We start from the raw sequence: 24,234 nt of genomic DNA on the forward strand, positions 1-24,234 counted from the left end.
ACTAATAAAAAACTCTGTCAACTACTCAAATTTGTAGGCACTGTGAATTACAATAATAACTTACAACTAGGTAATAGGAAAATTATTTTTAAATTTAAAATTGTATGAACTAAAAATTTTAAATAATTTTATAGCTTTCCCAAATAACTCTGTAGAAGAATAAAACAGCCTCCATATTGTATTTGTTCCACCATACAACAAACATAATTTTGTATCTATTTCTAAAATAGATAGCAGCATTTATTCTCTATGAAGTTCAATATACTTCCTCATCCATGAGTCACTCCAGTTACATTCTTCTGAAATAAAAAGGTCTCAACCACTGCTGGAAAAGGATTCAAGAACAAGGTGAAGAACTCCTGTCTATGATGAAAATCCTACAAACTGCACAGCATGAAAATAAATGGGGAAAAGTTGAGCTGTTGTGAACTACCTATGAAAAAAAAAAGTAGGTCAAGCTTAAAAGTTTGACCTACTGATCTTCTTTGCTTTGGCAAAAGTACAAATGGAGTTTACATAATGCTGCTCACATGTAAGCGCTGGCTGGAAACTAACAATACAAATGTTTTTAATAAGCCCCAGCCATTAATTGGATTTCTTTTTTTTATTATTTCAGACAATTTTACATCTTTGTTTTGCAGTACACACTATTGAATCCTTACTTTTAAGACTCATACATTTAAGTTACTCTTGTGTTGATTTCAGTGTAAGTTTGTGGCAACAAATGTAATACACACACCTCAAACCAGGTCTAAGCTCATTTAAAAAACAGAGGAAAGGCAGGTAACTTCCTGAAGGCACAGAGGTGAAGTGTCAACAAGGCTCCTTTCCCACAGACAAACCATCAGTGTATAAAGCAGCTTTACAGTTACATACTTGAGTAAAGCACAGGATGGACAGAAAACAAACCTGTATCTGCACATAGAACAGAATTTAGTTCTGTAGGAACTGTGAACACTGCTAGTAAATAAATAAAAAGGTTACTTCAAATATCTGAAACACAAATATCTCATCCAAAGCACCTACTATTAGAAAAGCCAAATGAAATGCTTGTTATTCTGTGATTGCTCCCCTTAGTTTAATAAAGTAAAACTGCCATAGGAAACAAAGGTTAAAAAACAAAATGAAATTAAAGCTTTGCTGCTAATAGAAGTTACTGTGATAAAGATACCACCTCTGTTTTACAGAGGAAGAAATTGAGGTACTACCACAATAATTTGCCAGAATCCAAAGTCAGCCATGGCAGATGCTGGATTTGAAAGTTATTGGCTCCAAGGTCTGTACTCTATAATCAAGTATTTCTTACCTAACTCTAATTAGAGAGTGGGGAATTCAACAGGATTTGGTGGAAGGCAAACTAACAGTTTTGTACCTTTTTGTATGCTGAAGAGAAAACAAAACATGCACCTCACAGGAGCAGCATGAGTTTGTATTTGTTAAAAAGCAGATGTAGAACATCAGCTCCTCTATGGACAAAAACAATTGGCTCTCTCATGTCTTCTCTGGCAGGCTCAAATAACCAGGCTGACACAGCTCTCTTTCATGAGATTCTTCCTACACATAAAATAGTTCCATATGTTTAATGCTGAGTGGTTGAGTAAGCACAAAATTAATCCATTACAACAATGCCTTTCTATTGATTTTTCTTGTGCCTTAAGGCCTGGTTGATTACAGAACCCAACACAATTCAAACACTGCTTTGTCACATTTTTACATCCACTTGAAAGACATCTACAGACATGAAGTGGAATGGAAATGTTCCTTTTAAAGATGGTACTCCCCTTCCCAGCCCAAGCAGACCCATTAACAGGCTACTCTTAATAGAGTATTCAGATTATATGGGCTTCAGAATCTTGTTCTTGTTTGGGTTTGGTATTGCCGTTTTTAAAGCACTGGCAAATTCTAAGGGCCTGCATCTTAGGAGCAGGAAGTCCTCATCCCTCACTGTGGGGATCAGCAGCACATCACAACCCACCACCACCTTTCCCTCCTTCCTCACACACCTGGGAGCATCCATCAAAGAAATGTGTTTTCCTGGAAATTATGTCCTACAATCTAATTTTAACACTCTGATGTTCAGATGTCTGGGAGATTGCTTTTCAGCACTCACCTCTAGGACCTGATGGTACATAAATCTTCATTCTCTGTATCATCCTCCTTTTATTTGTATTCTCAGCATGCAATCCAAACAGGTTCATGAAAGGGCAAATAACTTCTCCTGTCACAGTCACTACATGATAGCACAAAAAACATTAGGAAAAAGTAATTTTGTAGAATTGCTTCCTATCATGTCCCATCACTTTCTACTGAGAAGAGCTGGGAGATGCATACTGTGTTTTTTGAGTATACTGCAAGGTGCTTAACAAATGATCACCAGAACCCTTTTACAGACAGTTTTTGAAAAGCCAAATATCCACACATCACAGAAACAACACCATCTCCTTCAGAGGACAATGCTGCTCTGTACCATGACTTGTCCTCAGGGGAGCACTGTACAGGAACAGTCTCTCAGCACAGGCCCTAAAGGGCAGAAGTCACTGGTAATATGTCATATTGACTTTTACATATCACTATTTTTGAGCAGACAACTTCATTTAGAACAATAATGCCAGCTGGAACTCAAGTTTACACCCTCTTTAAGTTGTGGATTCTTTATTTACTTTATCTGTTTTATTCTATTTAGAAGTAGTTTCATTTGAGCACCTTCATGTGGTCTTGGGTTTATGCCATGTACAGTCAGTGCTTCAATTAGAGAAAAATATTTCAGTGGTCTCAAGCTCAACTGGAGCCAGGAATCACTGCTTGGTTGTACTACCTGTGATAGGTCATTAAGCTGATCCCAACAAAGCTACAGCTCCTGCTGGACCTGTGAAACAAAATTCCTCAGGAAGAACCATGACATGCAGAGGAATAACACTGAACATCAGTAATTTTCCACCAAGTGCTAGACAACTTATTCCACAGGAGCAGGGAGTTCACTGCCTCAGGAGGAATGGCCTGCACAGAGCCTGCTCTTCTGTAAGACCACTGCATCTGAAATCATCCTTCACAAATAAAAAAGTAACTGAGTATGCAAAGCCCAAGAACTACACATAACACTTTAGAAGATACACAGAAAGGCAGCACTGGTAAACAGACAATTTTAAACAAATGCTATACTCTAGATTTACAATTCATTATCACTGTTGCTGCACAGCAAGATACAGAAAACAGTCTAAATGAAAAGTATAATTCCTAACACAAGTGGCCTTGGTACCTTTGTCATGGATTGAAGATGGAATTGGAAGCTCTGCTGAACACAAATATGTTGGGCATGTGCTGAGTGCCCTGGCCATAACACTGCCCTGGGTGCTCCCTGGTGACCTGTGGATGTATCCCTGCTTTAGGAGTCACCCATCAGTGCAGCACCCCCAAATCCTGACACCCATGTTAACTTAAGGACTGCTACAAACAGGGTACAAGTTGTTCTGTAAACTGGAATCAAATGAACAATCATGCTACATAGGAAGGGATGACTAAGCCACATAAACAAACTGATACCTCAGCTTTCTGAAGGGAGATTTCACTTGATTAAATTATTCCCTTGAATTACTTGACCTATCCTAAACCCCATAAAAGCATTTCAAATTGTCAATCCCCCCGCATGTACAGCTTTTAACAACTCTAATTTCAACTGTGCATGCTATTCATACCATTTTTCCTATAAAAGAGTTGAGAGCTGAAGCTAGAGCTGCTTCTATCCCCCTTCTTCCCCCACTGAAGACAAAATATCAAAATCATTAAAGACCCTCCCACACAAAAAGAAGGAACATATGGAGACAAAACTATCAGCTTATAAAGTTCTTTGCAGAAGTGTAGAGATACAGGAGCAAAATTCCTTCCTACTGAAATCAGTGGCACTTTGGGCATTGGCTGAAATTAAAGCCAACTCTGTCCTTATTCCTCACACAGAGTGTCAGTTTGATAAGAAAAGGCAGGCAGTGCAAGAATACTGAGCAGCCACTGGTTTCCAGATTGGAGTTATCAGTGCTCTGTACTTGCACAGCAAGAATAACAAAATCTCACAGAGAACTCTCTGTAAGAAAAATCCATTCAATTTTCATCTTTCCTTTGCCATCTTAAAGATGTATGAAATATCTGAAACCAAGTTAATGAACAATTCTTACAACACTACATAAAGAAAAAGTGTCCAACAGAGACTTGGACCCCTGTTCACAAAGGTGTAGTTCCTCTGGCCTAAGACAGATAAGCATCTGAGACCTTCAATAATCTCAGTTGCAATTCTTTGCTGATAATTGCTGGGGAGAAATTTCTATAGATGACATTTTTCAAATGACTATAAAACTTATCTTTAAGAGTAAGATTCAGGAGACTAATCAGCCCTTCTATATTGATTTAAAAAAAATGAAAACTATCTCAATTTTTCAGAGAAGCATTAAAGCCAGTGATTTATTTTGCAATCCAATTTAGCTGAAACTCATCACTATCTCTGGAGTAAGCGGTACATATTGTTTAGCATTCAAATCAGATTTTTTTCCCTGAAACATAAGCCCAGCTTCCCAACCTTAGTGGCTGTGAACAGCTCTGAATGAGCCAGTGCAGCACTGCCTTTCCAGGTTTGCCAAGACCTCTGCCCTCTGCCATCCCCAACCAGCTGCAGTTCTGAGGAGAGCAGGCTGCTCCACACTGAGCCCCCAGGACAGCAGCCAAGCAGAGAAACTCTTACTCCCTCCTCACTACCAGGCTGACTTGTAGTGGCAGCATCTACAGTAATTCCCACAGGAGATGAACCTGATAACACAGAGATAAAGCAAAGAAATATTTTCTTTTACCCAATAGTTCCTTTCACCAGCTGAGTGCAGGATGCTCCAAAAAAACCCTGCTTCTTAGTGGCACATATGGAAGCTGGATCCTTGGATGTGCTCCAAGCACAGCAGTCTCTGAGAGTCCCTGAATGTCACCAGCAACTGGGACAGGTTTCAGCACCAGGGCTGTGCCCTCCTGTGCCACAGCTCTGCCCAGCAGCCTCTGGGTAATGAATGGCACTCATAAAAGCCTCCAGCTCATAATTCAATACTACAGGAAGTCCTTGCTTCCATGGGCATCTCCACACTTCCTTTATTTACAGTTTGGCCACGTGGCTTATTTTAGAAGGTTTAAGCACCAGAAATACACATTTGTATTGCTTTTAAGCACAACTCTTATAATACTGCATTGAATCCTATATCAATAAAAATCCAGAAAAGAGTCATTAAGGATGGTAGCTAGCTCTCCCTTTATGGTTTTATCAAGACAAGAATTTGTTTGTCTTCAAAATGGAGCAAAGAAAAAAAAAAGGCTTAGGTCTGTCAAAACATTCTTTAACTACTGAAGTCCCTCAGAAAAATCCAGATTTCATGTTTGCCAGCCTAATTAGAACTGTTAGTTGCACCTCAGAAATGGCAGATGATTCTTAAGTAATCATCCACTAAGTAAAGAAATAATGATTGCTGCTTAAAATATTTTAGTACACAATTTTTCTATCACAAAGAGATAGAAAACATTTTTCTTTACAAAATAACGTAATGGACTGTGCTTAGTTCCCAAAGGACTGTTTCTTCCATGAGCACTTTTTTCAGAATAGTTTTTGTTATCTCCTTTTTATACATGCAGAGAGAATCCAACAACTTACACACTGCACAAAATCTGCTAACGTGAGGCAGGACTTCAGAAAGACATATTTAAATATTTGAAATTAATACTATTTTATTTGACTTTAAGCCCCTGAAGAAGGGCTCATTCCCACAGCATTGCTGTTAGGTGGAATTATAAGAGGACAGAAGCAGCTATTTTATCTAGCCATAGGCAGGAAAATCATCACAATTAGCTACAGGAGGAACAGTGAAGTCACCCAGGGAGTTCCTGAAGGCTGCACTTTGGGAAGGGACTTGTTCCTTTCCTCTGAGCCGTGGAGGAAAGTCTGGGTTCTAGACTAGGTAATTACAAGCAAATCAAATAAGCCACAAGTACAGTCTGGTCAGAGTACAGTCACCAATCCCAAATAGTTTTTAATACTCTACTTCATCAGAATAAAGGAAATAGGACACAACTTGAATCAGTTCAACTGTTCACATGCATGGAAGATGCAAGCCAGATGAAGAAAATTTTTCAAGCCCTCTGCAAGAATTTTTGACAAAAGTCTTTACAGCCAGACCAGTTTTCTCTGTACTGACCTGTGGAAGCATTTTTTCCAAGCATTTTCATTTTGCTTAGAAATTGTAAGTTTAGGGAAAGTCACAGAATCTCCTGAGCTGAAAGAGACCTAGAGGCATCATCAAATCCAAGTCCTGCTTCTGCACAGGACAGCCCCAAAAATCACACTATGTGCCTGAGAGCATTGTCCAAACACTTCTTGAACACACAGAGGTGTGACACTGTCATCACTGCCCTGGGGAGCCTGGGCAGTGCCTGAGCACCCTCTGATACCCAGCCCAAACCTCCCTGACACAGCTTCATGCTGCTCCCTCGGCTCCTGTGACCAGCCAAAGTGGTTAAGTTGGTTTAATCTGCTTGCAGTAAGGATGGCTTCCTTTCCTGACAGAGCTTTGGGTTCCTCTGGGACATGAGATCAAAGAGCTGCCCTCCTCCTGTTCTCTCTCCCAGTTCCACTGATCAGAACATGTAAATCTTTATCAATGGACTGAAATAAATTGTTCATAGACAATTATATCACTAGTAAAAAGAAAGATGCTCAAATCCTTGTTCGTTTAAAGTAAACAATGCTACACTCTAAAATAAAAACCACATGGAATCCCGGCTTAAAGCTGATAAAAATCAGCACGCTGGAAATATTCTGGGAGAAAAAAAAGATGTAGGGAAGCAAGAACTTCCCTGCAACAAAGGGAACGTCAGTGTAGTACGAGAGACTGCAAACCTGCCGCAAAGTAAGCAGAGACAGATCTCAATTCCCTGTCCAAGGTGACGGCACCTGGGAGCACAGGCATGGACGCTGTCCCGGCCCTCAGCTCCGGGCTGGGGGCTCTGCAGGACCCCTCGGACACCGGGCTGTGCCGAGGGGGCCGGGAGGCACCGCCGGGGGCTCTGCCGGGGCTGGGACCCACCAGCTCCCCCCGGCCGCTTCACTCTCGGCCGCCCCGGGGGAGCAGCCCCGGGAGCCCCCGGGACTCGGCCCAGCCGCTCCTGGGCCCCGGTACCGGCAGCCCCCGGGCTGGGCTCCGTCCGGCCCCTCAGAGCAGCCCCACCGCCGCCGGCCCCGCGCCCCGCCCGCCCCCGAGCGCCGCCGGAGCCCTCTCCCGGCCACCTGCCGCACGCCGCAGGCGGGTCCCGCCGCCGGCCGCCCTCACCCGCGGACTCGCCGGTGTTGATCCAGTCCGGGTTCGCCAGGCTGGCGATGGCGAAGATGTCGGCAGCCAGGAAGAGGCATCCTGAGATGATGGTCAGTTTGTCCATCTCCTCCGGCTCCGGCGGCACCCGGCTCCGGCCTCCGCCCGGCTCCCGCAGCGGGCCCGGGCCGGGGGCGCCTCACGGCCGCGGCTCCATGGGCCCCGCGCCGCGCTCGGCGGCGGCGGCAGGAACGGACCCCGGACGGCGCCGGAAGCGAACCCGGCGGGCGGGGGGGCGGCGGCCGCTCCGGAAGGGGAACCCGCGGTCCCCGGCGCGCGCCCCGGGCGGGGCGGGGCTTCCCGCGAGGGGCGGGGCCTGAGCGGGCGGGGCGGGGCAGCTCCGGGGCAGGGCCTGCTTTCCCTGGGCAGCGCGGGGCGGGACCTGACTCTGATGGGCGGGGCCGATTCGTGGGAGAAGGGCGTGGCTTGTGTGTGGTAGGTGGAGTTTGCGCTGGTGGGCGGGTTAAGGGCGGGGCTGGCCAGAAGGCGCGGAGCGGGCGGGGCGGGGCCAAGCACCGCGGTGGGTGTGGCCTGAGCAGGGGCGGGGCATTGGCGAGGGCGGGGCGGGCGGTGCCCCCGGACCCCACTGCCCTTGGTCCCCGCCTCGGAGCCGGGGACCCCCAACACTGACCCTTCCGGCTGGTCCTCCTGCATCGCGATCCCCAGAGGTGTTTTGGAACCGGGAATGGGCCTCTTGGTCACTACCAAGGGCTGGGGAACGGTCACAGGTCTGTGTTCACCACAAAAAACTGCTTTCTGTTTCTCGAGTCCCTGCTGTATATCCCTTTTCAAGCCTGGGCATGAGCTGAAATTCCAGAAAAATTCTGAAATTTTGCTTCTATAGCACTGATGGGAACAGGGGACTGGAAGGACTGAGGTTTGGTGGCTGTGGAGCCCCTCAGAAGCGCTACACAGCGTTGTGTCTGTGTCCTGGCTTTGGAAGGAAATCTAATTAATTGTGACTGGAAGTCTCACCCAAACACAGCCATTTTTGATGGCATGCTTTTCAATGGATTCAGCCATACAGAACTGTGAGAATCTGTAGCCAGAAAATGAACAATGCACCAAATGTGGGAAACCAGCCCGGTTTGGCCACAATAGCTCTGTGCCTTCAATACTGTCAGTCTGGTGTGGGAATGTTGAAGTAAATGAACCAAACAGCCCCTAAATCTACAGGTACTTGGAAAATAGCTAGTAGTTTCCATTTTTTTCCTTCCAACAGTGAACACCCACCTGTTTTTTCCAGAGCAGCACAACTGGTCTATATGGAACATACCGGGAAACCAAGTGGGCGATTGCCTGTGCTGTTTATTTTTATGTAAGTATTTCACATAGATGACAGACTGTACAAACAAAATGGAGATATCAGTAATCTTAAAGTGTTCAACAGCAATCAGTAGGATTTGTTATTTGGAGGACAAGCCCTGTACTTAACTCCCATAGAAATCACCTGTACTTCACAAATTTTCTTAAGGGTGGAGAAAATTGTGAGGCTTTTGATGAAAAATAGCTGAAATTATTCCCTCTAAACCAGAAGAAATTGGTGCATGGAAGAAAGAGTGATTTGAAAAAATCCATTTGCTATAGGCACACTGTATTTTCTTGAAGCCCTTCGTAGCTGGAAACTCTGTTCTGTTGTGTCCTGTTCCCTACCTTCCCTGAATATATTGCTGCTAGTAATGAATACTTCAGTAACAGCACTGTTGCTCCTTCTCTTGGCAAAATGTGTGACCTTTTAAGAAATAAATTTCTAAGTAAAAACTACTTTCAGTGTATTTATTTGCAGAAAACAAGTTTATGTTGTCTTTTGGCAGCAGCTCAGCACACAATGCCAGTCTAAGGAAGTAACTAAGGATGAGAGGCTTAACTGTTTGGATACCCAAGAATGGGGACAGCACCTTCTCAAATGTCTCCTTAAACCTTTTATTGAAGAATGATATCACACTTTCAGCTAGTAAAGTTTTCCTCTCACTTTTCAAAGGGCTGTTGACAGCACTGGAAGACTTCTCTCAGCACACCCAGATTGCAGTTTTGATGGCAGAGAATGGGATGGATGAATAAGGATTAGCCCTCACAATGGTTCAGGGTGGGTCATATCTCCAGATAACAAGCCTTGAGGAAAAAAGCTCTGCAGTTAATGATGGAAAGCTGAAACCAGGTAAAAAGAACCAATAGTGATATTAAAATTTAATTACAATGAAGATATCCTTGTTCTGCATTTATGCTTTGAGCCTGTCTCTGATTTATTTACACTTACACAGATCAAAAGAAACTCAGTTCAAAATTACAGAGAAAAGAAACTAGCACAAACTGTATAGAGCTCAGTGCCAGCATTCCACTGTGATGAAATACCTGTGATCTTAAAATAGCTGCTATGGTGACTGTTCCATAATTAGATCAAGATTTAAGCCTATACATTGTTCTCCAGCAAAAACAGATTTCCTATTCACCAGCAGATTTTTTCCAAAAAATATTTTGACTATTACCTTTATATAGCAACTAGACTTGAATAATATAATTCTTTATTCAGTGCATTATTGCTCAAGTAGTTTCATTCTACAAGTAACACAAATCCTCACAAGGCTTGAAATTAATTTGCCTTATTGTTTGCTTTTTATTTCTCTTTATTACACAGAGTAGTTACAAAGTGGCAATAGACTAATCTCTGTGCTTTAACAATCCACACAGGTGTTCATTTCCTAAATGTTTTAAACCTGAAATGAACCGTATCAGGGCTAGCAGCCTATTACCAGTTATTAAAGGTTTCTTGTGGAACATCTGACACCTGTATTAAAGTTGAAATTGAAAACTCTGTAAATGTGAGTGCTTCACATGGGTCCCCAGCCCAATTACATTAAACTCATGAACTGCAGTTCAGGGATGATAGCGTGCTATGGTAATTCCCAGCATGAAATTGTCTCTTAACATTGAAATCTATGAAGCAAAGACTGGAGTGTAATGAAGTAATTTAGAAATTTACTGGCTGTACAGTGAAAATGCATATCTTTAAATTAGAACAATTTTCCTAGCAGTGCCTTTATAGTTTGGGCAGTCCTTTCTTCAGAATTGCAGGTACCAGGAAGAAATATCTACTTGCTTGATGAAATAAAAAGCATCAAGTGGAGTTCTTAGCCTTAGGAAAAAGGCTTTGCACTTTTGATCTGAGTATAAAACTCATGGAAGAATCTGGAGCATAAATTTGAACTAAATACTTTTTTATTATTATTTTCTTAGGATGTAATAGTGCTCATCCATTCCCTGAAAAAAACCCCTTTGATATACAGAAGTGTAAATATGAGAATGATTTGGGTTTTGGTTTGTTTGGGTTTGATGGGTTTTTTTGGGTTTTTTTCTCCACCTATAATTAGAATACTAATAATTGAATATTAAGATTAGAATACTAATAATTGAATATTGAGAATAGAATACTAATAATTGAATGTTAAGAATATGCATCAGTGAAAATAAGTAGTTTTATTTGCAACAATTTGAAGAAGGCAAGCTGCAAAAGCATTTTCAATAAAGACTACAAAGAATCAAATTATTTACAGCATGCGATGTGCTTGATTTGCTGCAGCAAGTACAGAAGGGTGTGAAGTGGGTTGAAGACTTGTAACAAACATTGTTCCTTCGTAGCTGTGCTGAGTTTTTGGAAACAAGAAACCAAGTTGAACATGCTTCCTGGAGCACCTGGATCTAACTCAGCACATGCCCCACACAAAAAATAAAAACCCACAAACTGCTGAATCTGTTCAATTCATGTTTAGGATGAACTTACTTGTTTAGGTCCAAAGCTGTAAAATTTTGCAAAAAGTGTAGCATTTTGTAGAAGCTCCATCTCCTAATGACAACACAAGTAGCACACTGATTTTGGCATTAATACCAATGCACAGAGTATGGGGTTTGAGAAAAGATGCACAAATGCACTACTTAGAAGCTTTTCTTGCAGTGAATTAGATTTTATCTTTATGGACTTTTTTTCCCTTCATCTGACTAAGATGAGTACAATCTGTAAAGTTTCAAATTGGAACCCAAAAGAACAGTTTTATTACTGCTTGTAGTGTGAACAAGCTGGTGCCACTCTGCTGACTTTAGGAGGAGGCAGGAATTAAGACAGCTAGTGGGAGGTACTAATGTCTTAAAATCCTACAGTTACTCACCCAACTGGCACAGAGGCAAGCATGTCCTATTCTCCATGCCAGCAAGAAGAAACAGGGCTGCATGGTGTGTGTGGCTCCTCAAAATACCTTCAGTGGTGCAAGAGAGATTTTTATCTCCATAAAGATCTCCAGTGGCTGCTTTCTGCTGAAATGCCTCAGCTCTTGCAGGCACCTCCTGCTTAACCTCTGGCTGCTCCTGACAATGTCTCTGAAGGTCCTTTCCTCTCTCCTCTGTGAGCATAAATTCTGGCTGGCAATAAAACTGAAGTCAGAGGTCATGCCTATTTGTAATGGACATGAGTGTAAAAACCACATCAAGACACAATCAGGGATGGTACCAAGATGGAGCTCTTGCTACAATCCTGGGCAAAGTTTATTTGTTTCTTAATCAATTGAACTCCCAACAGTGATTAAAGATTAGGACTTTTACAATTAAACAGGGAAAAAAAGGAGCACTTTTCATGAGAGCCATGGCAAACAGCCTTTAAGAAGATCTGATCTTGCTCTCAGTGCTAAGGGTGGTCCACACAGGCGGCAGAATTAATCTAGATGGGTTACAAGGCATTTCCAAGTTTTCCTGAGGCAGAGTTTTAACAGAAATAAACCTCAGAGGTAGGCAAAGGAACACAAGTATTAAAATGAGATAATTAGGCTAGAACAGCAGAAAGGAAGCTCACACAGCAAGGGGCTTTCCAAGAGATTAAACCTTTATGTTTAAATAAATCATTTACTATGCTGAAAGAGCAGAAAAAGAAGAGCTTGTTTTTTTGTTGACTGAGCAAAGAGAAAGTCCAAAGGAAAGAGTAGACAAGGGACAATGGACAATATAATATTTGATACTAAAGGAGCTTCAGAATTGAAGAACTTGTCTTTAGAACAAGCATTTGAAAAAAATGAAGCTCCCATAAAAAACGAACTAAATGCCTATGGGAATTACTGCATCTTCAAGTAATAGCATGCTGTGTCTTTCCAGTATGAGTGAAAACACTGAGGATGAAGATGACACTGGGTCCAGTAGTGATAATGATATAGACTTGGATGTTTTTCAGTATAAATCTTCACAGTTAGTGTGGTGAGTTGTTACCAGCAATTTGGCAAATATCTGACACAGGTCAGACACTTGAGCAGGCACAGTGTGATTCTGCACTCCCCAATGATGCTGGTGCACTGTGGAATCCTGCATGCCAAGCCAGAGGTGTCTGACCTCCTTCATGCTGAGACCTCTTCCTCCTGCCCTTGTGTATCACATGCATCCTGTCTGCAAGACCTGGCTTTGCTTCAGAACAGCTCAAAACTTGGCTTCTTCAAACCCTCAATTTCTTATGATGTATTGAATCTGTTTTCTTTTAATATATGCCTAGAATTAACAAAAAAAATTATGTCCTATTATGTATAGCTACACATGGCTAATCCCCTCAAAGGCTTCTTCCAGTGCTACTTGTGGAGAAGTCACTGAGACACAAAATCTCTACTAGTCCCAGACAAGCAGGAACTGCAAGCTTTGTTTGAAGGCAAGTCTCTTTACTTCATTCATGTAAGGGTGGTAGAGACAATCTATCAAGAACTTTTCCTGAATATACAAGAATATATGGCTAATCAGTGGTAATTATTGCATTTGCCTTCATTGTGATGATAATTTTTTACATTGACCAAAATTCATTTTGTTTTTGCACTGTAGTTTTTACCTCCACTGTACACAGCCAGATTTATCAGCCTTTTATACACTATTTTCAGTGAAAAAAAACTTCTACACAAAATGTATGAACTCAGCACTTTATTTGATGAGTGCAAGCCCACAATTACTCCACTTAACCTTCTGAAAGAACTGAATTCATAAATAACAAGTTAGTAGTAATTCATTTAGAACATAAGTGACTTAGAGCTCAGGTCCATCTTGAATCAAATCCATTCCAGATTTGTTTTTACAACTCATCAAGAAAAGGAGTATTTGCCAACTCCCCAGAAGCTGCCATTGATTTCTTCCCACTGAGGAACTTCTTTGCAGCCTGAAAATAAATCAGGAAAGTGGACATGAGGAAATATTCACTACAACAGAGTTGATGCTACTCAACTCATCAGCTTCAAGTTATTAAAACAAAGAACAAATCCTGGCACTACTATAACACACCATCATGTAAACAAGCCTCCTTTTGCTGTATAAATCTAATTGCTTCTAATGCAGCTGCTCATTACTTTATAATGTGAACAGAAATGGCAGATACAGCTGGATATAAAAGGCATGAACTCTAAAAATGGTTATTCCTTGAATAATTATTACACCATAAAATACACTGTATCTCATTCCTACTAAAGCTATTGCTAGTTGCTACAATACAAATAAGCAATGACTGTGAAAAAACAAATTTTTTATCTCAGAATTTCTCTTTATGATAGATTTTTAGAAATTAGCTTCACATACAAGAAACAAGCTAATGTGCAGTAGCAACAAAGTTACACCTATTTATCACTGAAAGCTTAATTGTTTTATTAAACACACCCATTATTCCAGACTCAGAAATCCTAAAAACCTTGACATAGAATCACCTGCACTGGAACTAATATGAAGTTTACCATTAATATTAGTTGGCAGTTTTGGTAAATTTTAGTGAAGAAAATGAGAATTTTACACAATTCCCAGCTACACTAGTTTTACAGTGTATTAAAGAGTCTTCTGTTAATAAAGTAAGTAAAGACATCAAAAGATACCCAGCTGGGATTTGTGAATGAGCTGCCTTTTCTATTTTTACATACAGAATATGTGTGTTTATAAACACCCAGAAATGAGCATCAGTTTTCCACAAAAAACCTGACAGTGATTAAGGAGCACCTGTGCCTGCTGACACATACTTACATTCACAACATCAGCAGTGGCTACAGAGTCGATTTTTTGAGCAGCAGCAGATGGGGATGTGTGTGTGCCAGAAACCAGGGCCTCAGAGCCAATTTCATTCAGCAACCCTTCTGAGGTCTCCACTGACATCAAATAGTTGGCTTTCAGCTGATTTCTGCCATCAAAGAAAGCATCAAGAATGAGCAAGCTTGGAAGCCCTGCTATTACCTTCCCTACCACCCCATAAATACAATGAGGTTTTGGTCCTTTTGAACTTCTCAAGATTCCATTTTGAAAGGTTTCCCTTGTCTAATAGGGAAGGATTCCATGGTTAGGAAAGAGGCACCACAAACAGTCCAAGCATGAAAATGACAGGTACTTGAACACCTCCTGTCTCCCCACACAGTCAGAAGATCTCTAGCTCAGGATTTGTTTCTGTCTAGGTAACCAATGCAGTTAGACAAACTATCATACTTATATTTAATTTTCTCATCAAGAACAGTTGCATGCAGAGCAATTTTGTCCTAAGTGACAAAGAAATAGTGAATGTAAATGTTCAAGCTACTCTTGTAGGTTTTTTGGTTGTTTTTTTTTTTCTCAATAAAGGAAAAAGAGGAATATAGGAAATGTATGAAGCCATTCCAGAACTGGAACTCCAGAAAAAAAGAAAAAGAAAACTAGCCACACTAGCACTGCATGTAACTCCTTAATGGTAGGCAGCTTTGTTAAAAAAGAACAAAACAAAAAACCACAAAACCCACAACACACAAAACAAATCATGCCCAGTGTAAGAAGCCCAGAATTCACCATTTAGCTACCAGTGACTAAGGCAGAACCAATCATGTCTAAGCTATCATATATTGGGTAACCATGCTTTACATGGAGTCTTGTATTTAATACATGCAACACACAATATTTTCATTTTGCTACTCAATTCTGTACAATATTGTTGTTTTGCACAAGTGCAGCTTTAAAAGCTCCATGCAGTTTAGCACTACTTGGAGACCCCTCCCCCAGATATTCCTAGGGGCAGGTATTTCCAGCACTTGGTGTGCATCACTAATTCAGTATTTCACACTTGCAGACCCTCATTACTCTTTTTCTTTGAAGATGGCACAGATTGCTTATTATAATTGTTTTGGGAATTGTGCAGTGTAACTGTAAAGGGAATTACCTAAATAATGCAATTTAGGATTCTAATTTAAACACATCTTAATGTTACAGAGTATGATTAAAATGACAGCACCTGCTGACACTTGCTAATTTCTTACATTGAAACAGTCTTCAGAAAATATTAACACTTCTCTAACAAGTGTTTATTAGGAAGTAACACTACTGGAGAATCAGTACAGCTTTCAAAAAATATTGACAAGGGCTCAGTTTTAATGCAAGACTGTGAGTAGTTCCCCATGGAAATAATTACAGGATAAGCTCAGCTGTACAGAATAGTCTGCATCTTTCACAAGTAGCTGCATGTTAAGAAAATTCTTTTTACACACATGAGAATTCTTTGCACACTTACTTTGCTGTTGTGACATCAGCATCAGTGACACCGCCCTGGGCAATTGCCTTCACCTGGTTCAAAGCAGCTTTAATGACCTGAGGAAAATGAAATCATTTAAGATTTCTTCCCACATCAAATTTCAACATGTTACTTCTATTTTCTGGTATCTTGGAAACTTCAAGAGAAGAGCAGCTGACAACGTAAGGACTGTCTGCCTGAACACAATTCTGAGCAGTTTTATAACAAGACTAAACTAAAACCAGTGTAAATTATGCCCAAAAATCAGTGTGGATTTTAACTGCACCACAGCATTCATTTATATGGTCTCACCATTTTTCATCTAAGTGCTCAGTTCTGCCAGCCTCAAAAGACAGCATCTCCTTCATGATATACTCTGGCTTACAAATGTATATCAGCAATTACAGTCAGCAATTCAAGGCATTTTATTAACTTCAGTTCATATTATCTATCTGTCCTTCCCACAAAGCAAGTCTCATTCCCAGCTAACAGAGCTAAGTCATAACTGAATATGCAGCATTCTTATCCAGGAAATCATATGAATTTCCTTTTCTTTTTTAAGATGAATCAGTCACTATCTCAAATCAAAACACTATTTTGAGGGTTATGTTGTTAATGCTTAAATTATAATCAGCAACTCACCTCCCTAGTATTTGGAGCCTGGGATATGGTGTAAATCCCAAAGAGCCCAGAATCAGAGTAATTAACATTAAATGCAGAAACCTGCAAAACAAACATTATCATTAATTGTTTTAAGTATCAGAGTAATTCAAGCACTGGAAAATAATTACTATTAGGCTCTACAATAACTGTAATTTAAAATGCTAAACTCCATCTGTGCTGAGGAAAGATCAGACTGGAAGCCCTTCCCTGATACACTGTAATGTGTGCAAGAATGAACCAATTAAGATTTGAGGTGAAGGTAGTTACCTCTCAAAGATAATACACATTTTACTTAAAAATCAGAATAGTTCCAAAATCCTTTGAACTTACATCAAATGGCTGGCTGGTTGCTTTAGCAACACCCTGGGTCAATTTGCTGGTGACACTGCTTCCCCTCTTGACCAGGGGCCCAGCACCCAAAACGTACTGAAGGACACTGAAGGCATTTGCTTCTGGGCTCCCAGCAACAGCTCCTTCTGCTACAATAGCAGCATGGACAAGGCTATCACCAGTCTGTTTCCTGATTTCTCCTAGAAATACAACAGAAAAAAGGCAATAAGAGTGTTCAATTAGAAACTACTGTACATTCACAGGCATGGAAAGAAACATTTCCCTTTAACAAGAGAAGAGCAGGGCCTGAAGTTACTGCATGCCTCCTCAGGAAGGGAGCATGAGGCTGAAGGTAATTTTTAAAAAGTCTAACATTCAACATTTTTCTTGCTAGCACAAAACCCAGTACCTTACTGTGCTTTATTTGAACCTGACCCTGAACCACACACAGTGTGAGATGATAAAACTCAACATAACAAATACCCAGAAAACAGTGTACCTTCTGTTCATAATAATATTTATGCTGGCTTATAGAAACTGAAGTTATTCCAGTCAAATATTAATATTAAATGCTGGAAACTTTCTTTTTCCCCTTCATGTCTTTACAGAGACATCTAATACTCCAACTAAATAATAGCTGTTGGTAATGGTACAAGATGCTGGTCTGAAAGGGCTAAGCACTGCTTTGACTTACAACATTTAACACATCTTCCCTAAATAGAAATCCTGCCTCCATTTCCTGACAGCCTTCTCTTACAGGAATTTTAGCAAAACTGCCAATAAAAACCATTTGGCAGCTTATTTTTCACTTTATAGAAAAAAATTATGTCCCAGGTAAAACTTTGTTGAAGAGCTGGGTTCAGTTTTATCCCAGAACTTTCCATGGTGGAATCTTCTGCTTATTTAAATGGGATATGCATCTGAACTGTCACTTCCAATGCCCAGATTTAGTGCAACTGTATAGTTTTCACTTGTAACTTTGAATACTACTATTTATAAACAGAAAATCAGTCACTCAGAATACATAAAGAAACATTCTTACCCCCTTTATAAACAGCCTTTGCACCAGGAGTACCAGCTCCACTTCGGATATTTAGGAATTGCTCTGCAACTTGCTTTAAGGTAGAGTGATATATACCTGCAATACAACAAATATTTGCAATTACACTGAAAAGCTACAGCAGTTAAATAAAAGTGAAGCCTATGGTAACAGTTCACTTCTACAGAGAACTCCAATTTCTCCTGCAGTTTTCCCATAGGACCTGCAGTGCTCACTCAGGAACATACATACCTATTCCTACGAGAGCAATTCTTGAACTCGTGAAATTGTTCTGGACAAAATGGTGGAGCTGCAACAGTAAATTCAAAATTTAAGGTATTTTGTTTAAAGAACAAAAATCATGTGTGTTTCTGACATAGCCCCTTATACTTCTTAGAGCAAATTCCAAAGCTTCCAAAAGGAACTGTCTATAGAATGTCATTTTATTGCATTTCCCAGTGACAACTACAAAACTTTTATATACAAGAACACCTGCATTTCATTGACAGCCTTACTGTCAACAGTAAGCCACTGACATTAACCATCTTTTTAAATGCAAATATCAGTTCTGTACCCAGTATTAAAAGTTACATGGAAATAAATTATTTCAACACCAGATTAATAAGGTAGTAAATACTGACTGTATATATACTAAATTAATTTTCTCTCACCACCTATTCCTGACAAAAAACTGAAGCAGACATTTAGCACAATACAAAGAACCCTACCTGCTCAGAAGTAATTTTTCCAATTCTGTAGTCTGGGCAATACAAGGGGTTTGCCAGAGTATTTTTATAAGCTGCAGCATGCAACTTTTCCAGCACTCCTGAGAGGAACAAAGTTTCAGATAATTAACACAAGATCCACATGTAATGAAGGTTAAATGAAAGAGCTGTGGTCCACTTTAAGGACCATACAATTTACAAAAGCAGGTCTGGAATAATCCAATTCATAGGGAAGATTCCAAATCCTTGGTCTAGAGCAATCTGGCCTGAGGCCTTCTGCTCTTTAACTTTCTAAGCAGTAACCAAAATAAGCTTATATAGAGTAACATATATGCTCAACACTTTTGGCTTCAACAGCGAGCTGTAAATGCAATCAGTGTTCACAAGAAGGGGAGCAGCATCCAATTAATTATCATGTTCACTGTAGGCATTCCTTATTCTTGAGAAAAAACAGGCTCTCTAGAATATGTCTGCAGCTTTGTGAGGTGTCTCATTGATCTCCCTGCTCAAATGAAGGATGCCAGTGTCTTCTCATCCATTTTTTTGCATTCCAATAGCATTCTAGTAATTCCTGGTTTGATATTCTCCTTGTATTTGCTCACACTTTTTCCTCAAGAGAAAGATTCCTTTCTTTATAGTTGTTTCTGAACATAACTAACTGAAAATATTACATTACTATGAAAACCAACCTGCAGTTGATACAAGTTAAAAAAAAAAGACCAATTTTAAAAACAGAAGCACTTTAGTATGAGGCAGAGATTTTTCCAACATTACACTGTCACCTTCAATGGGTACAAAGGTAAGCATGCTTCAGAGTGGTACAAATTATTGTTTATTGAGTAGAACTACCTGGGTGATCTTGGAGGATGAGTTAATAACACAAGATATACAGGAATAGGTTTGACCTGACTGAGGCTTTGTGTTGTGTTTCCTCTTTGTTTTCCTTTAAACTCAGAAATCTAAATTTACAACCCTAAAGCTGGAACACATTTTCAGTGTGATGAAAATACATATTGTTTTTATACCAAAATAACCATACAAATTCAAGGAGTCTGTAGGATACTATTTTCACACCTATGAGTAATACCTAAATATGGTTTTCAGAACACAAGCTTCTGCAAATATATTGTCAACAACACTTATGACATGCACATTCTTTGGTTGTACTTGAAAAGAATTAAAAATGTAAAATGGAAGCTGTCAAGGAGAATGGGATAAGATGTCTTCAGCGTGTTACTTGCTACATGTTACCACAGGTTGGAAAGATCTGTGTATTAAGAAAAGTTCCATAACACCACAAAGACCATACCTATCAACAAGCAGAAAAATTCAATGTTCATGTGACAGAGCAAAATGGAAACTGTTTTTTCATTTTGAAGGAACTCCTGCAGAGCCATTACAGTGGATCAAAAATACACTTACGAACTTGAACATTCTGACGTGCAATTGTTTTATCAACTTTTAATTGTGGCTGAAGATCAGCTACTTCCCATGGTCTGAACTCTGGTGCTGTGGTAACATTCAGGAGATATTCCATCACTGTATCACTAGATAAAAAAGGGTACAAAGGCATTAAACAAAACTAACATGTGCTTCTTCTGCAGTTGAAAGCAATTCAAATTAATCTGCAAGCAACATGCCAACAACAAAACAGATCACTCAGGCCAGAGCAATTATCAGCACTGCTGTACAAAGTAGGATAATTCAATTCTGTAGGATAATTCAATTCTGTAGCATTTGTATGCTCAGTAACATGACATGGAAGTTGAATATTAATATAGTAATTTACTGATTTATTACAAAAGCATGAGAACAGATATTCCTCCCACCCTGTAAAATGACAGCTCTCCACCACCAAACAGTGTTAAAGAAGGCAGAAATTCCCTTTCCAGCCCACCCAGATACCTACACATGGTCTCGCAGACACTCCACAGAGTAAGCCATTTTCTCCCTTGTTGCGTGCACACTGCATGAGATAAAAACCAAAATCCATTGCAGCAAAGAACACAGAAGTGAATTTTCACACATACTCCTCGTTGATCAAATTAATCAAGGTACAGACTGGAATAACTACTTAACCTTAAATCTGTCTGGGATGACTGTTTAAACACACACAGAGCAGAAACAGACTCAATTAAAATTCACATCTTCAGTATTCAAGTAATAATATTCAAGTAATAACAAGTGTCTTATGACCATGAGAATTTAAGATACCACAATAATTCAAGGTAAAACAGCAAATAAAGTTGAACAGCAAAACATGGGAAAAAAAGTGCCTAAGTATTAAACAAAGCAATTTAGAAATTACTCTCTTTGGGCAGAAAACATCCCAAAGGATGTTGGGAAACATCCAAAAGGATCATGTCCTTTTACTTCAACATATTTCTTACTGACAGGAACAGGAAAAGGGTAGAGTCATAAAACTCTATTTTTAACCAATTTCTAAGTAAGAAGATCTTACTGGATGATTTCAAGATACACTGAAAGAAAGCAGGTACAGTGAGACCTCTCTTTTATTCCTCTTAAGTCTTGTTTTCTAGGCTTAAAACCCCCAATTCACAAAAGCTAACTACTGTCTGTACTGCTCCCAAGGTTACAATCTATTCACAAAAGATGGAGGAAGAAAATGCGATCTACTGACTTTGAGAATAACTTTCCTAAAGTCTGCAAAGGCAGAAAGAAAATCAAGCTCCTAGACAAATTATATTTCTTCCATGGGCACAATATTTATATTCTGTTTACTGAAAGATGTTTCTAAGATACAAATCATGAGCTCATCCTTGAAGCTTAACAGAACAAAAAGTACAAGATCTTCCTTGGCAACATTCACTATTCAAGTACCCTGCTGAGCTTATCCACCTACACATTTTGTGTTTATTGTCTTATGTTTCCTTCAGTCCTAGAGCTCCTGTGCATCTCAGCAACACAGATAATCTTTCTATGTGGGTACAAACCTCAGGCTGCCCCCAACAGCTTCAATGCCACGAGTGATCCTGAAGGAGGAAGCTCCTTTAGTAGTCTATTAAACAAACAAAAAAAGGTCAATTTACAATTCTAGCTGTTTAAAACACAGATATTGAGTTGATGGCAGCAGTAAGAGAAACTACTCAGAAATATTCCACACATGCACAAAACTGAGTTTGTGTCAACCACCTGAACTAATTATTACTGCAGCTTGAATAGAATTAGTTATGTGTATATTTGGATACAGATATACTATATATATGTAGTTTAAGACTCCAGAGGAAAGCACAATTATAAATGAGTATTACTTCCCATCTTCCAGGACACACTATCATTCCTCCTGCACTGAACCACATAACCAAGTACCACGGTACATTGTTCTCCACTTCCTAAGATCTCTTACATTAAATTTTATCACACCATTTATTTTTGCAATAATAAACCATTTCACCTACTGTCAACACAATAACAAAGGCAATAAACACCTACCAAATTAGATGCAAGACGAAGCAGGTGAGTAGTTCCCAGGTTACTGTTGATTTCATATCTGCTGCCTGCTTTAATAAACACACCAATTTTTGAAACTGGAGAAAAGTTTTCCAGAGATGCAATAACTAAGCCATTTGGTAATTTTGTGATCTGTATTAAAAAGAAAAAAAGTTTTGTTTTCATTCAGTGGTAAGTACTATCACAGCTCTGCTTTGACTGAGTTTTAGAAAATAAATTTAAAACAGAGGGAGGAAAAAACCAACCTGTATTTTTATACTGACCTCAAGACCCTGGGAGTCTGGACATAATTTCACCTTTGCTGCAGTTGGTGAAGATGAAACTTTAGGAGCTACTTTCAGTGAGTAAAATCTCTTCTAAAGGAGAAAGCATAAGAGAAGGGATTCCCTTAATTAGTTCATCACATTTCCTTAAATACTGAAAAAGAATCTGACTTTAAAGTAGAAATACAATTAAGGACTTCAAACACTGAAGTAAAAACAGTGACATGTAGGCAAATCCCCAGACTGTGGGCCTCTTAAAATAGGTCCAGAGGAGGCCATGGAGATGATCAAAGGACTGGAGCAGCTCTGCTACACAGACAGGCTGAGAGAGCTGGGGTGTCCAGCCAGGAGAAGGTTCCAGGGAGACCTCACTCCAGCCCTGCAGTACCCTAAAGGGCTCTTAAAAGAGATAAAGAGGGCCTTTCTACACAGGCACGTGGTGACAGGACAAGGGGAAATAATTTTAAACTGTCACAGAGTTGCATTAGATTTAAGGAAGAAATTCTTCCCTGTGAGGTAGTGAGGCACTAGAACATGTTGTCCAGAGAATTTCTGCATGCCTCATCCCTTGAAGTCTTCAAAGCCAGGTTGGATAGGACCTGGAACAACCTGGTCTAGTGTAAGATGTCCCTGCCCATGGCAGTGGGGCTGGAATGACATGACCTCTAATGTCCCTTCCAACTCAGACCCTTCCATGATTCTAATATTCCAGGATTTTAATAACCAGAAGCAGCCCTTCACAGGAAAGAGGTGAATACCACAAGAGCCCTGCATTCAGCAGCTGGCAACAGAAATGACAAGATTACTGATTTCAAATCTGAAATGCTATTACTTTCCATGAACTTTAGAAGTTGCTTATACCAGTATATTTACATATTACTCTTGTTTTAACATTAGAAGATAACTTAATTTCTATGCATCTCAGGGTGAAAACCGAGTGACAGGAACACCACTGCACTGGGCTGTACAGATGCCAGTGATGTAATTCCCATTGCTTTACTGCCCACTGTATGAATCTAGGAATCAACTTTTCCTCCAAGGGTTTGGTAAGACACCTAGTTTAAAACTCTAAGTCTGCTTATTTATTAACCACTACCGCATATCTAAAACTGACTGACACGCTGTCACTCAGAGGTCATTCTCCGTCCCGCTGGAGCGCATTTCCAGCGCACATCCAGCCCAGTTCCACCCAGCTGCCCGCCAGCTCTGCGAGGGCTCTGGGCAGGACAAGCCCTCTGCCCCTGCCCGCCTCCAGGACGCGGCAATGCCAAGAGCACCACCTCATCCCAGGCAGCTGAAGCTTCAGCAGCGCACCGGGATCCCCTCACCTCCCTTCTCCCCGTGCCCCGTGAGCCGCTGTCGGGGCGGCTCTGCCAAAGCCTGTGGTGCCGCTTGGCGCTCCAGGCCCGGCCCGCGGCCTGTCTGACCTTCAGCCGCCGTCCCGCCGCGCCGCCCGTCCGCCGGCCCGGCCCCGGCCCCGGAGCCCACACCGACCCCGCGGGCAGCCGGGCAGCCACGACCGCCACCCGCCGCCCCCCGCCCGGCTCACCGCCCCGGGCTGGCCGGGGTCAGGCTCGCCCGCAGCCCCCGGGCCCAGAGAGCGGCTGTCACCGCCAGCTGCGCCTCTCCCGCGCCGCGCACGACACGCCCGGATCCTGCTCACCGAGAGAGAGCGCGCGGCCACCGGGAACCCCTTCATCGTCCCGCTACCCTCGGCTCGGCCCCGGCCAGGACAAGATGGCTGTCCCGGAGGAAGACCCCGCCTTCCCGGCACGCCCTGCGCCGCGCTGACCTTCCAGCGAGCGCACCCCGAACTCGACTGCTCCGGCGGGCGGCGCGCCGGGCGGCA

The 24,234-nt window shown here is 41.1% G+C and overlaps 2 protein-coding genes and 1 long non-coding RNA gene across 7 annotated transcripts in view; 1 reads left to right on the plus strand and 2 right to left on the minus strand.

Annotated features, from left to right (window-relative positions):
* Nucleotides 1–7,697, minus strand: part of MOSMO (modulator of smoothened) — a 31,252-nt gene extending 23,555 nt beyond the window's left edge. The window contains exons 1-2 of one of the 2 annotated variants that reach the window (XM_014267308.3): nt 7,344–7,697; nt 2,111–2,230 (exon numbers count right to left, since the gene is read on the minus strand). In XM_014267308.3, coding sequence (XP_014122783.1) covers nt 2,111–2,131 — 21 coding nt within the window. In that variant the 5' untranslated portion in view covers nt 2,132–2,230; nt 7,344–7,697. The remainder of the gene's footprint in view (nt 1–2,110; nt 2,231–7,343) is intronic. The other variant, XM_005487342.3, reaches the window with a different exon arrangement.
* A 232-nt stretch (nt 7,698–7,929) lies between these two features.
* On the plus strand, nt 7,930–11,091 carry LOC141731066 (uncharacterized). 4 transcript variants are annotated; one of them, XR_012582974.1, is made up of 4 exons: nt 7,930–8,110; nt 8,605–8,700; nt 9,364–9,540; nt 11,019–11,091. It is a non-coding gene; the product is annotated as an uncharacterized LOC141731066 (long non-coding RNA). The 4 variants fall into 4 exon arrangements; XR_012582973.1 differs by lacking the exon at nt 11,019–11,091 and having other exon boundaries at nt 9,364–9,870; XR_012582976.1 differs by lacking the exon at nt 11,019–11,091 and having other exon boundaries at nt 8,629–8,700; nt 9,364–9,870.
* Nucleotides 11,092–13,301: 2,210 nt separating this feature from the next.
* UQCRC2 (ubiquinol-cytochrome c reductase core protein 2) lies at nt 13,302–24,207 on the minus strand. Its single transcript, XM_074553321.1, has 14 exons — nt 24,049–24,207; nt 22,386–22,478; nt 22,105–22,254; nt 21,606–21,670; nt 20,561–20,617; nt 20,074–20,198; nt 18,655–18,752; nt 18,179–18,236; nt 17,930–18,025; nt 16,888–17,087; nt 16,537–16,617; nt 15,895–15,971; nt 14,394–14,547; nt 13,302–13,548 (listed from the first exon to the last, which is right to left on the minus strand). The coding sequence occupies exons 1-14, from the start codon at nt 24,082–24,084 to the stop codon at nt 13,465–13,467; spliced, it is 1,374 nt and encodes a 457-aa protein (XP_074409422.1). The 5' UTR covers nt 24,085–24,207; the 3' UTR covers nt 13,302–13,464.
* Between the last annotated feature and the right edge of the window lie 27 nt (nt 24,208–24,234).

The sequence above is a fragment of the Zonotrichia albicollis genome, chromosome 16 (assembly GCF_047830755.1).
Source record: "Zonotrichia albicollis isolate bZonAlb1 chromosome 16, bZonAlb1.hap1, whole genome shotgun sequence".
NCBI classification, from domain to species: Eukaryota; Metazoa; Chordata; class Aves; order Passeriformes; family Passerellidae; genus Zonotrichia; species Zonotrichia albicollis.